The sequence below is a fragment of the Perca flavescens genome, chromosome 8, assembly GCF_004354835.1.
Source record: "Perca flavescens isolate YP-PL-M2 chromosome 8, PFLA_1.0, whole genome shotgun sequence".
In the NCBI taxonomy this organism is placed as follows: Eukaryota; Metazoa; Chordata; class Actinopteri; order Perciformes; family Percidae; genus Perca; species Perca flavescens.
Genome location: NC_041338.1, coordinates 30,011,903 through 30,025,289, shown reverse-complemented (window position 1 = coordinate 30,025,289; position 13,387 = coordinate 30,011,903). Strand labels below are relative to the sequence as shown.

At 38.1% G+C, this 13,387-nt stretch overlaps 1 protein-coding gene across 1 annotated transcript; it reads left to right on the top strand.

Moving 5' to 3' along the window:
* The first annotated feature begins 202 nt into the window (after positions 1-202).
* On the top strand, positions 203-12,464 carry alkbh3 (alkB homolog 3, alpha-ketoglutarate dependent dioxygenase). The gene is made up of 10 exons (XM_028585629.1): positions 203-328; positions 1,362-1,447; positions 1,621-1,730; positions 1,835-1,869; positions 2,017-2,064; positions 4,295-4,398; positions 6,446-6,534; positions 6,776-6,985; positions 8,048-8,146; positions 11,188-12,464. The coding sequence occupies exons 2-10, from the start codon at positions 1,372-1,374 to the stop codon at positions 11,311-11,313; spliced, it is 897 nt and encodes a 298-aa protein (XP_028441430.1). The 5' UTR covers positions 203-328; positions 1,362-1,371; the 3' UTR covers positions 11,314-12,464.
* Positions 12,465-13,387: the final 923 nt, after the last annotated feature.

Genomic DNA, 13,387 nt, shown 5'->3' with positions numbered 1-13,387 from the left:
ATTTTTTACTGCACTAATTTATTTGTCAGCTATAACTAGTTGCTTTGCAGATTAAGAGTTTTCATTCAACACATATGATCGTTAATGAAATATGATACACTGTTGATTCATAGGGAATAAACTGAGCCGCTGCCTTTGACAACCCAGCCAAATATTGAGACAGAAAGAGACAAAGAAAGTTACGGAACCTATTTACTCGTCTCAGTTCCGGGTAGGATTTGTTTTTTTGTAACACACTTGCCATGGCTGTCAAAGCGCAGGTGTCGTAGTTTATGTAGAGTTGGCTCTTTTCTTTTTAGCTGTAGTGTTGCGTTTTAGCAGCCATTTGGTAAGTATCTTCGTTTAAAGATTCAACATTAGTTAACTGGATATTATCTTAAAATGGTTATTTATCTTTAAGTAGGCTATCTAAGCTAGCATAGCTAGCTAGGAATCAGCCAGACTAGCTAGCTTAACACTTAACTTTAGCTGAAATACCCATTGACTTCAGAAATTGTCCGATTAAGTGAAGAATGTGTTATCGATTTTTGTTGTCTGTAAACATGGCACCCAAATGCAATTTAAGCTAAGCAATTATTAGTACCATAATTATTAAATATCCAGTTGCTGCTTATTTGATTATAGAACAAAGTCAAAATCAATGCATGTCTTTCGGCGAGTGTAGAAATGAAAAGTCAGGGTAGATGATAATACAAATGCTACTAGCTAGTTCGTAGTATTATGCGACGTGTACATTTATCGCCAATCCTGTTTTTCTAAATGTCAGTAAGAACAGCATACATCATTTTCAGCGCGATGTATAATGTGCAAGATCTAAGCTAGTCTAGTCTTACTTTTGTCAGCAGCTCTTGGGGCAGGCTATGTTTCTTTGTTTAAAAAAAACAAACAAACAGTAAAGACAAATATCAGACAGACAAACTACATCAAAGCTGATGCAGTGGAATACAGCATAAATGAAATGAAAGCCATTATAAAACATATCATGACTTTAAAATAATAAACTAAGCATCACAAAGCAAGACAAAACTTTAAAGCAAATGCACGAATCGATTCGAGAAAGCATTTGCCATAGCCCTACTGCTGCATAACTCTAAATCTGTTTTTGGTTCTGTCCTGTTTAAAAATTTAAATGAAAAAGTTAAGAAAAGCAAATTAATATTTGTGGGTTGTCATCATTTATTGTGGAAAGACTAGACTCCCATAATTCCTCGGGAAGCTCTTGGTTTAAGAAATACTAAGTGTGACTGGGTTTCTTATGAGAAATCTAGCACAAGTGATTAGCTTTCTGTATTTCTCTTAGTTTATGGATAATCGGTTTCCATATTGATGAAAGCTTGGTCTTCTTCCTTGGTCACCCGCAGATGTGATGCGATGTCAGATAAGCGTCAGCGTGCCAGAGTCCAGGGCTCCTGGGCAAAGCAACTGCCAAAACCCTCTAGACCAACAGGTAATTTTAGGGCCAATCAATGAATATACTGTTTTGTTGTACCTGCTACTCCCTGAATGACATCATTTTTTATATTTACTTATTCATGGTCCTGTTAACCTGCCTGATGTGTAGACAACTACTACTTATTGTTATAAGACTACCTCTTATTTTTTTAATATTTCTTTTACCAGGTGCAGTCCCAAACAACCAACAACCCAGAAATGTCAATCCAGCCCCTAGTTCTTGGGGATGTGGGCCACAGAAAACACCTAAGACATTTGAGTTTCACCAGCCTACCAAGGTAAATATAAAACGTCACTGTTGAATTTTAGGATAATTAGCCTGTTAGAATGGTTTATAAGGAAGTGTTTACTCTTTCTCTGTTCTGACTATTCTACACTGCAGCCAGTTAGAGATATTCCACCAGAGAACGTGATGGAGTAAGTAACACATTTCTGTCTATACTTTATATTTGTGTTATATGTGTTTTTGTCTCTTTTCTTATGGTGTTTTTGCTTGTTATTTGGTTCTATACGCCACACATGTTGGCTTACATTTTTTTCATTCATTTATTTTGTTCTGGGCAGGCAGGCAGGTGATCATGTGATCAGCAATGGACCATCAGGAGTGTCCAGGTGAGTACAGTGTAATTGTGTAGAAGAAAAAGTTTAAACCAAATGGAAAATAAGGGCATAAACATACCAGTGTGTTTAGTCAGGATAACAAATATGTGATTGAGTTTTAAGTCCACTAGATGGCAGTCATCCCACAAGCAACAATGTATAAAGCTTTTAATGAATGTCATGCCTACTGCCTAACTTATGTTACCCACTATGACACTATAGACACTGAATATGTAGTAACATGTGCTGTACATGTTGCATTCTGGACAATACTTTTTTAAGGCATTAAGCTGGTGCTTTTATCTAATATACCTAGTGCCATTATATTACAGACAACCAAGAGCAAGGAAAGAATGGCTCAGAGCCATAGTAACCTTAGAGTCAATATTCTGTAATTGATTCTGGGACTGTTACCTGGATTAATCACGTATGAGCTTTGGAAAGAAGTATAAAAGGAGAAAAAGGTGAAAGATTTATATTTCAATTCCGATTTAAATCTGCTGTGGCTACAAAACCCCTACAGTAATTTCTCAAGAATAGGCAAATTGCTCTTTTGCTAATTTTTAGTCTTAACAATAATGAGAATTAGCTTTTAGACTACTTTGCATCCAAGCCATAGCGGGATAAGATTTTGAGGTTCAGGCTTCTACTAGTCTTGCATCGCCAGACCTTGCTCCACAGCGCTGCTTGCTCTACAGGCTCTGCAAAATGCTCTCGGGAAGAAAACTGCACATATAATATAAAATTAAGTTAACTGTTAACGCAGTACATTAACGTGAGCTATTTAAATTAGCTGGATACATGGTTAAACGTAATTTGCTCTACCAGTGTATCGCCGTATGTAATGTTACTTCCAGTTAAGCAATCCTGCCGCAATCGGTCCCCAAAACATCCCATTTGGATGGTAAATCCCGACAATCCAGCATTCACACCCACTTCAAGATTCAATACTTTATTGCCATACAACTCGGTGCAAGTTGCTAGGAATTTGCTTCAGTGTGCTCATGACATGACATCAACACAATACAACAAAAAACATAGAGCTAATATATACACATATGGTATCCCACATGGGATCACACTTGACACAAGCAGATAAAAAAGGGGACACCAATCACTACATACCGTATGTAGTGTATATGCAAGTTTAAAGTGACACGTTGCATAGGGATGCATAGCGCAAATCCACAACTTTGCAATCAATAGATAAATTACCGCTAGCATGGTTGGCATAAAAAGTAGTATTAGAAAACAGGTGTGAAGAGATGTACAATTTATACAGGCACGTTAGGGGAACCTTTTTTTTCATGAGGTGCTGGTACAAAGATGGAGAGCTGTTTAGAGATTTAATGGCTCTGCAGTATGTGCTTCACGCCATCTTTGGCCAACTGTTCGTAGGTGAGAAAGGAGCCATTGTTTGAACTTTTCTCTCAAGCTCTCCTTTTTTCATTTGTTACACAACTATTTGTGGCACTTTTCACGTGAACAACGGAGTGCAGAGCTATGATGGTCTTCCAGCAGAGACTGAAAATGTGCGCAGCTATCCCCATACTTAAATTATATCATGTCTCGCCCCTCTCTATGACTGCCGGCTTTTCACTCTACCTTCCAGTGTAGCCTTTTGGACCAACTATAAACACTTTTGATTTCCGACATGGTTGGACAACACGTCTTCAGAACTGGTTCTGATGGAGCATAAACCGACCCTAAGACCAGCCATTTGCCAAATCGTTTTGGCTGGTTATTTTATATTTATTTATACTCTGGTGGGTAAACAACCAGCTATGCTGCTGTTATACCAGTATTTTGGCTGAAAGATTCCTTTTATGGTCATTCAGCAAAACACAGACATGTAAAGCATGAAGCAATTACAAGCACGGCTCCTTTTTAAAAACACAGATAAAAACAGGGTAATAAATAGAGCTCTATATAAAAACAGAATAAATAATTTCCAGCATAGTATTTGTCCGTATGACTATTTGCACACAAGCCTCTGCCAATTTATTCTTGACTATCCTTTTTTTCTTTCTTTGGGAATTTTACACATTTATCAGATAGTATAGAGATGACAGTAAAAAGGTTTATGACTTGAACCAGGTATTTTTGATTGCCTAACCTACCAGGGTGCCGCATTGTGGACTATCCTGTACAAATGCTAGATATATGAACTACATGCTTCATATTGGCACCTTCATTTTCTGTGTACTATGTCTGTGTGTGTTTTGTCTTTCCATCTGTCCAGACTGCGGCTGCTGCCTGGGTTTCTTCCCCCAGAAGAGGCTGACTGGATGTTCAGTAAGCTGTTAGCAGAGCTGCCCTGGTCCCAGAAGACCAACTACAGACAGGGTGTGTACCAGGGGCTTAAGGATAAGCAGTATAGAAGGGGTGAAATGTGAGCCTATGATGTAAGGTGGAGGGTGAACAGAGTTCCCCAACTGCAGCTGGCATGCTGTTGGGTTCATGTCTGTTCGAGTTTTGTAATAGTGCAGTGTTGAACTTTGACATTTTTATGATATGTATAAAAATTTGAAAGCATTTACAGAGTACAATGTGTCTGCCAACACTGCAAAATCATCAATTTTTGTTTTACTTTAACAACAAAATGTGTCACATTTTCAGTGTGCATCCAGATATGTATATTGATAGGTAGTTGTTTGGTACTCATGCTAGATTTTTTTTGTTCATCCACATTAGCAGAGTATAATTTGAGAAGACAAAAGCAAAAACTGCAAGAGTTGTGCAAAGGCTTCATTTTGCAAAACAGCATTTTCCTTTTTAAAAGGAAAAAAATAACTCACACATTGTACCCAAACAGACTGTATACAGCGAGCATGTTGAACTTCTGCCAGACTTTGCCTCCGAATCAGCCTCTCTCTCAGCTGGCTCTTGTCAATCTTGTGTGTTACTCTGCAATAGCTTCGTAGCAGACAAACGGCAGTATAAAGACAATTGACCAAGATGATTTCCAAACACCGATCATAAAGTTGTGTCATCGCAATCCATCACTCCTGAGACTTTGTCAACAAAACCCATGTGATGTTTAGGTTAAAGAGGAAGTAGTGGAACGCCTCACCAGTCATCTCTCCTATGTACTCTGTCATTTGTCCTGTCTTGTTTTAAAACCCTCTGGACTCAGTTTTTTTCCGACCATTGCTCACAACTCTAAATTGGAGCCTGTGAGTGAGTTAAGGTTTTGTTTATCTTTTCCCCCTGATACCATCTTTTTTATGAGAAGGGTAAGGCTTGTGAAAGTTGAAAATGACCACACACATTTATAAGTATTAGCTCGAGGGGCCCTGAATAATTCAGCGCCATAAAAAGCGATGGCTGCTTGAGTAATTTGTTTTAGTTTCACCATGTTCTCGTACCAGAGGTCTGGCCAAAATACACTAATGGCAGAAAATTGGTTCTTGGAAGGGATCTTGTGGTTCCCAGAGAAAGATACACCAACAACAACAGATTTAGAACAATAGAAATTTAGAACAAATTTGATTTAGATATTTACTTTACCTTCTGCCTGAAATAGATTCTGGTGCAGATGATCATTTTACATGTGGTTCACGCTGGAAAAGGAATACATTAAGAACAAAACTGTGTCAACTTTCTGCCCTACTTATAGTTGTCATTCAGCAAAAAAGAGGTAGCTATGAAAACAGACTGGATCTATTCTCTTTTGAAATTGAAATTGCTGTGACCCAATTACTGATGCAATAAAGAGTTGGTCCACAGCTGCTGTTCTCCATAAGGAAGATTAATGTTATAGTGTATTTAAAGCCTGCAGGGTTGAGTATTTGGTTACTCAATAGAGAGCGTATCATGTTAATGGGCTGCAACATGCAGTACCACCATTATGGCTTTTTTGTCCTTAAATTCATCAATCAATAAATCACTACCACATTCATTTTCAGATATCATCACTAAGGCTGAATATTGAACCTTAATACTATACTAGTATTGACTGGAATGTGTCTGTAGCATAGCAAGTATCAAAAATGGGTGTGACATTTTCTGATCTAAATCAGGAAACTTTTCCATATTATATTTTATTTAGGCAGCAGTGATACTGGCTATGGTCAGAGTTCAACCAGAGAGGGCAGTGAAACACTGCTGTTCAGCCTGGTGTTAACTTATTCTTTAGGATTAATGTATTGAACAGTTTGGCATGTTTTTATAAAATGGGAAAAAACTCTGACAAGTTTTTCACCAGTATTAAAAATCTTACAATACTCAGCATGCATAACATCCTCTTTGTGACTGTAAGTAAGGGACTTGTGAAATATGGTTAAAATGTTGAGAACTGTATCCAATCACTATGTACCTGGCTACAGATAAAGGCTGCACAATGTCTGGTTCTTTTGAGGTAAGGTGTATTTTTTTGTGTGTGTTGGTCCAGGTGAGGCATACGAGGAGCCCAGGCTGACTTGCTGGTATGGAGAGTTGCCCTATACATATGCTCGCTCCACCATGGCTGCTAACACACAGGTTAGAAAACTCATTAAACCTCCAAGCCCCCAAAACCGACGATAACAACACATTTATTTTACATTCATGTTTTTCTTTTTTTGTTTCTTAATTTCTCACTATCGTGCTTTTTTTATTATGTACTTTTTCTAAGACTATTTTGTTGCTTGTTGTCTTGTTTGTTTTAATGCTGTTTATTTTGTTTCATTATTTGACTACATTAGTTTATGTCTCTTTCTTATTCTCTTTTTTCGCCTCATAGTGGCATCCATTGCTGTTAACCCTTCGCGAGGCAGTGGAGCAGGTGAGCGGATGCAGCTTCAACTCACTGCTGTGTAACCTGTATCGGGACAGCCATGACAGCATCGGCTGGCACAGTGACAACGAGGCTGCCTTGGGTACCAAGCCCACCATCGCCTCCGTCAGTCTGGGCGACACCAGAGTGTTCGGCCTCCGCAAGCAGCCTCCACCGGTGAGATGATGAGCATAGAAATCGGTGTCCATTCTTACATTCAAATTTAGCCTTGTTGACACCAGACCCTTGGGTCTGGAGAAGGTTCATTCACAACCCATTTCCAAAGGGATGTCACCAACGGATGCCGCTCAAATGCCTCTGGGTGCAATTGGATAGTCCTTCAACCAATCAGACCAACGATCCGGGAGACTTAGCAGCAACCGCGGCATCAACGGGTTGCTGCGCTACAGTTGGCTATCATGTTGAATGTAAACAAAAAGCTGCTTGCCGTCGCTGCACTATCGTCAACGGTTGTGATTGATGCCTTGTTTTGGAAAAATTGGAAATGGGCTTGAATGGGTTCTTGGCCAGACGGACTTGCAGAGCAAATCTCAAATTTGCCAGAAGTTCGTCAGGGTGTTCCCAGGCTAATTCAGATTAGGTACAGCATAATACATGTTGTTTAGATACTTAATAAGTATATTATCAATAAGTATATTATCCCTCTGAGCACTGAATGTTCTTATATTTGCTTATATGCTGGCTTGGTTAATTTAGAAAGAAAGTCTTGTTTCATTATTTTTTGCTCATCCAGCTCCCAGTATTCATTACAGTGGTCTCATAAAGTATTTGATTTGGCCTTCTAAAACCTGCAGACACTTTCTGACCTTTTGCTGTTTCTCATGAGTTAGTTTGTTGGTAAGACTTGGCTCACAGTCAAGGAGGCTTTCTCCTGCCTCTACCGCACGCTACTTAATAAAGCAGAACTGCTGTGCAAATCTTAATAAAAAGAAGTGACTGAGGGTGGTGGAGTGCAGAACATCAGCCGAGGTGAGGTAGTGAAAAACTGGTCAGGGGAAGGCTTAAGTCAGGTATTGTGTTTAGACTCAGCAGAGTATGTAGAGGCCTGCATTTAATAATTGTCTGTTATTTTAAGTGTTAAAGTATACACTTCTTAGGAGGCAGGCTTCATTGGTCATGATATAGTGGCATTTAGTTGTAATTTGCAGGTAACAAAAATGTGTGTGTGTGAGAGAGATTATACATTGTGCTTTGCTGTCTTTATGTTCATGGGTTTAGGAGGAAAATGGGGACTACACTTATGTGGAGCGGATTCGTGTTCCTCTGAGTCACGGGACACTTTTGGTGATGGATGGAGCCACACAAGACGATTGGCAGGTAGGCTCCACCAATAAAATGCAAGGGCCCATGCAGGCAAAATGGCCACTCATAAAAACGCCAAGACGGATCAGAATCAGGCAGAAATTAAATAGACTGCTTTAAAAGTGTTACTGGTGATACTGGTTTTGTTTTTTTGTTTTTTCTTTTTTTCTTTGTAAACTTTGTTCCCAAAGTTTACTTGTCAATCAAACAATTTGAGCGTTAATGTATGTCTTGTTCCTAATATTTAATGTAGTAGTTACTACTTGCGCTAACTTCTATTTATAGCAAATAAACTTTAAAACTTTTTGTCAAGAAAACAACCTACCTCCCACCACATGTTAGAAACCAAATTAAAAGCTTTTATTATATACTTAATAATCATGTTAAAGGTTGACTTACAGCTGTATTTCATCACTTAGAAATATAGAATAGTGAAACCGCAATGTAGACGTTATGTAATATTACTTTAAGGCACTCTAACAGTATCTAATATTATGGCATATTTACTGTCAAATTAAAGAAAACACTCCAGTAAATAATAACAACAAACTAGAAGGGCACTCTGAGAGTGCAGACCAAGGCATGCCCTATCCCACAATGTAAATTTATTTATTGAACTTATTTTTCTGTATATTCCGACACCACATGATTGCAGCACAAATGCCCTTTCTCACAATGCTAACAAAAGTGAAAAGATTATATGTGTATCTGCCCCGTGATATGAATCTGCTTCACAATTTTATGAGTTCTATCTTGGCCCATGCTCCGCCCTTCCACCAAGTTTCGATAAAATCAGGCCAGTAGTTTTCCATAATCCTCCTGACGGACAGACATACAAACAAACTGAGCTGATTTCTGTACTCTCTCGTACCTGCCTGATGTTTTTAATCATTGCAGAAATAGTTTTAAGACGTTGCACAAAGCTATCCTTAACTATGATTAAAACGGATAAAATCTGTTTCTTCCTGTAACCTTGGACATTTACATTTACATTTGTGACTATGTGTGTGGGTAAATGTTTCCGATTCAACACACGGGAGAGAGTAGACCTGTGGTGCTCAGATTCCTCCCCTGACTGACAGACAGATGGATGGAGTGGCCCTGAAAGAATAGCAAAGCGTTAGCATAATGAGGGTCATTTGTTTTACAATCAGGGACAGCGGCCAGGTTTATATGAGAGCATGAAAGAGGATGAAAAGTCTTTGTGTGTGTAATAGAGTGTGTGAGTGTTTAGCTGGTTTCTGTTAAAAGCATTGGGCTGTACACAACAGTGAAATTATGTCATATTACAATAGTTTGAATTTAATATTGACTGAATGTTTTCAGCCTTTGGAAGAATAGATAAAAGCTCCACTTGTGTGTGAAAAAGGTCATACTATTTAGCTTATGTTTGAAAGGAGTTCAGATTCACCAAAGTCACACAATAACACAACAAACCAACCGATCAAGACAGCCGTAGACCAGCAACTCCGTGTTGTTGTTTTTGTCAAAGGAGTCTGGTGGCTTTAAAGCGAGCATAGATGGATACTGTATAATGGCTTCACTTCCCTGTCGGAAAGGGCTGTCGGGAAGCAAGGTTAAGCGGTGAACATATTCTAAACATAGCATACACTTGAACCAATATTGATTTTTTTTTTTCAATATATCCAAACTATCCCTTTTAATGTCAAATAAAACAGAATTAAAAAAAACATACTGTATGTCTGTGAGTTTCACAAGGTGAGTCAAATTCATTTGAAATGTAAAACATTTTTGAGAGCGATACTGCTAGAAAGATAATCATAGTTGTATCTCTTGTGTTAAGACAATCTAGCTAATCAAGCTAAAATGTAAGTTGCAAATTAAAAGGAGTGAAAGAAAAGCAAAGGGGACGAGGGGGAATAAAGAGAGGGAGTTTGAGCAAGTAAAAAAAAAAAGGGAGAAGGTCACAGGTGGTTTATGGTGACGCCTCCCTGAGTATCAACAAAGGTTTCATCTCTCCTTTAAAGATCTTGCCAGAGAAAGAAGATCACACCATCCATTAATTCCTTCTCTGTCAGTACAGTCCTGGTGTACCTAATAAAACCTCCTGGCTCAGCTAGAGAGGGTTAGAAGTGAGTGCTAAATATTTAACTAAACGTGTCAATCCTGCTAAAGTACTTCATTTGTTTGAAAAAGGATACAGGGTTTAGGTCTGCCTGTTCTGGACTCTTTCTTTTGACACTGTTGTAGATAACCTTTCCCCTCCTTTTGAGATGTAGGGGAAGGAGGAGTGTGTGAGCATATGACATAAGTCCAGACATAAATGAGTTCCAGCATTGTTTTTGCAAAGGGAAATACATTTGCCTTTTACCCCATATGTGAAATTGTAAGAATTGTTGTCTGTTTTCACATTTTCTGGTTGACCTGTGTATATAGTGCAGAGGTCAACAACAAAAAACAAAAATAAGCCTATGTTTAGGAAAGTCCTGAAAATGTTAATCTTGTCTTGTGTTCTCATATCTGTTTGTTTTTTCTTAGTTGCATGAGTATATGAGTCAGTGTTTTAGACCGATAACAACAGCTTATTTTTTCTTTTTACTTTAGTTTTTACCACATAGATTAGAATATATTTTGTGGCTGAAATTTAATTTTTATTGAAAATTATAATTGATAAATGTTGTAATTACAATGTGAATACAATTTCAAATTGTCAGTATTAACAAATGCTGCACAGATAAGAAATGTTGACGATGTTAATGACCACGGAACAAAAATTCAAGATATTGCTGGACTTGGTAAAGCGTTATCAAATTGGAGAAGGAATCAATAGGGTTAGAAGTTACAAAACCTGAAAATAAAACAACAATAACAATGAAAAAAAAAAAACTAATGACCTGACATGTTCATTCTTCAGCTGGTTACAGGTTGGATACCTAATAGCATCCAGTGTGTCTGTTAATAGCCACTTGCCCATGAGAATGTAGAGGCTCTAAGCCACTACCTCCTAACTTTATATAAATCTTTCTGGATAAAAGACCAACACGTAGATATTTGACGTGTAAATGTAAAATACGTCTTTTATCTTTCTCCACCAGCATCAAGTGGCTAAAGAGTACCATGACCGAGGCCCGCGCATCAACTTGACCTTCAGAACTATGTACCCAGAGCCAGAGGGCTGCAGGCCGGGAACCAAGCTGGGATTCACACCCAGCCAACCGTAAACTTCCCTCAGAGTCAGGTACTCAGGGCTCATGAAACAAGTGTTTTCAAGTACCGATCCACACAATGTGATGGTTGAAGTGTGAACAAGGCTTAAGCTACGAGATTTTGTCGTGTGTGTGAACGTCACTGAGTCATTTCAGCTGTTTGAAACAAGTCTTGTAAACACATCACCATTAGTTACAGGCCACAGTATGAAAAACAGGGAGATTTGCTGCTCTGTCTGAATTGAACCATAATAAGACTGCAGTCGTGACCGGTGGTGATTATCAGATACCAGTGTTTTCAGAGAAGCTAAACAAAAGAATGGGTGATTATGAAGGTTTACTGGCTGGATAAAACCTCAGCCCTGCATATTACTTTGACTTTATTTATTTGTTCAGCACAGAGAGCTGTTTCTGTTCATTTCAGCCAATAATTCTTTGTTTTACGTGGCAAACTCACATTTTGACCCAAATGACATGTCATGAAAGGTGTCTTTATGAAAGACAAGGTCCCGTTGACTTTACAGCAAGTCACTGTTAATGTGACTTTTGGTGAAATGCCTGAAATGTAATTTATTTCCTGCCTTGTTATTTTGGGGAGCTTTTTTGGAGAGAAAATAGTTGCTATGAAAAGGAAAGGAAGGAAGTAAAGTTGCCACTTAGGCCAATTACAGCTCCATCAGGACTGGAATTAGTTAATTTCCCTGTTGAACAAGATTAGTCTAATCAGTCCATCAAAGAGATAGTTCAGTTTTATTTTTTTAAACCTTTAATATATCATAAACCAGAATCGTTAACGTCCATCTAAGTTGAGCTTACACAAGCATTTTAATAAAGTGTACGGTTTTTCATTTTCAACTGAAACACAACATATACTGTGGATAAAATGTGTACTTGATAACAGGAAAACAGTACAGCACTGCCCAGGTAACAACCGGTAACCAAGGCAAATTACTTGCATACCCATTTTATTATTTAATTTGCAATTATTTTTTTTTGATTGAATGATTTGTTTCAGTGACAAGTCCCAGCAAACATGGCTGCTGCAACAAGCAGGCTTAATATGTATGAGCTTCTTTTTTGCCAGAATTCTGGTAATTGTTTGCTTCGAGCTTCAGTTTTCTGTATAATTAACAATTTTCTTGTGGAAATAAAGGATAACAAATTCAGTCAAATAGTGTGTCAAATAACTGAACCCACTTCTCTGGGTGATTCCTGATGATATGTTATTTGCTATTATATTTAGGCATTAGGTCACTGGCCTTGTAATATCAACTTGGTAGCGCAAGTCCAATCGTACCCTCTATGCAGTTTATTAATAGTTGTTTATGTAGTATGGATTCCTCCCATCTGAAGGTTCTTCATGGCAAAACGATCCTGTGGTAGATCTATAGATAGGCCTGACAACGGTTTCTTCCCGACTGCTGGGAGATGGGAAGATTGTTTTGATATTGAAGCTTCTTGTAACAATTTGTTCCAGTAGATCAAGCTGTCTTGGATTGCAGGACAATTTGTTCTAGTAGAACAAATTGTCCTTCAATTCCAATAAAGATGTTGTAAATGGGGGTTTTAACAGCCAAGACTGGCACAAAAAAGGCAAAAAAGTAAAATAGAATAAAGACTTCATGATATAATTAGCTTACCACACACAGAATATCACACTTCCCTACTAGTCCGTTGAACTGGGGGGAAAACAGTGACTTCAGCCTCCACCTTCATTGATAGCCAAGATGGTGGTTCAGAGTTCTATTTGTTTGGTCTGCTAGCTAAGCTTAGTGAGGCTTCAGCAGATGCAGAGGCAATGGAGAGTAAATAAGTATAATAAAGTATGTGAACTGAGTGGTAGGTAAGGAGGATGTAGCCTTTATTTTCCCCAAACACTGTAACAAGTAATAATACTACTGCTAACTTCTTTCTTATCCACAAGGCAACATTATTTCTCTAGAAAAAGGCAAATAATTACTGTTGCAATGAACATTCTAGACTAGGGCCAGGTTCAGTTGATGGTATAATAAAGTGACGGCACATATATTATAATTTACTTTCTAAAAAAAGTGTATTTAGTGTTAAGTTACTGTAAGTTAAGACCACC

Coding starts and splice junctions, on each gene's coding strand:
- alkbh3 (XM_028585629.1), top strand. CDS start 1,372: ATGTCAGATAAGCGTCAGCGTGCCAGAGTCCAGGGCTCCTGGGCAAAG. Junction 1,731..1,834: donor AGTTTCACCAGCCTACCAAG/GTAAATATAAAA, acceptor TCTACACTGCAG/CCAGTTAGAGATATTCCACC. Junction 6,535..6,775: donor CCATGGCTGCTAACACACAG/GTTAGAAAACTC, acceptor TTCGCCTCATAG/TGGCATCCATTGCTGTTAAC.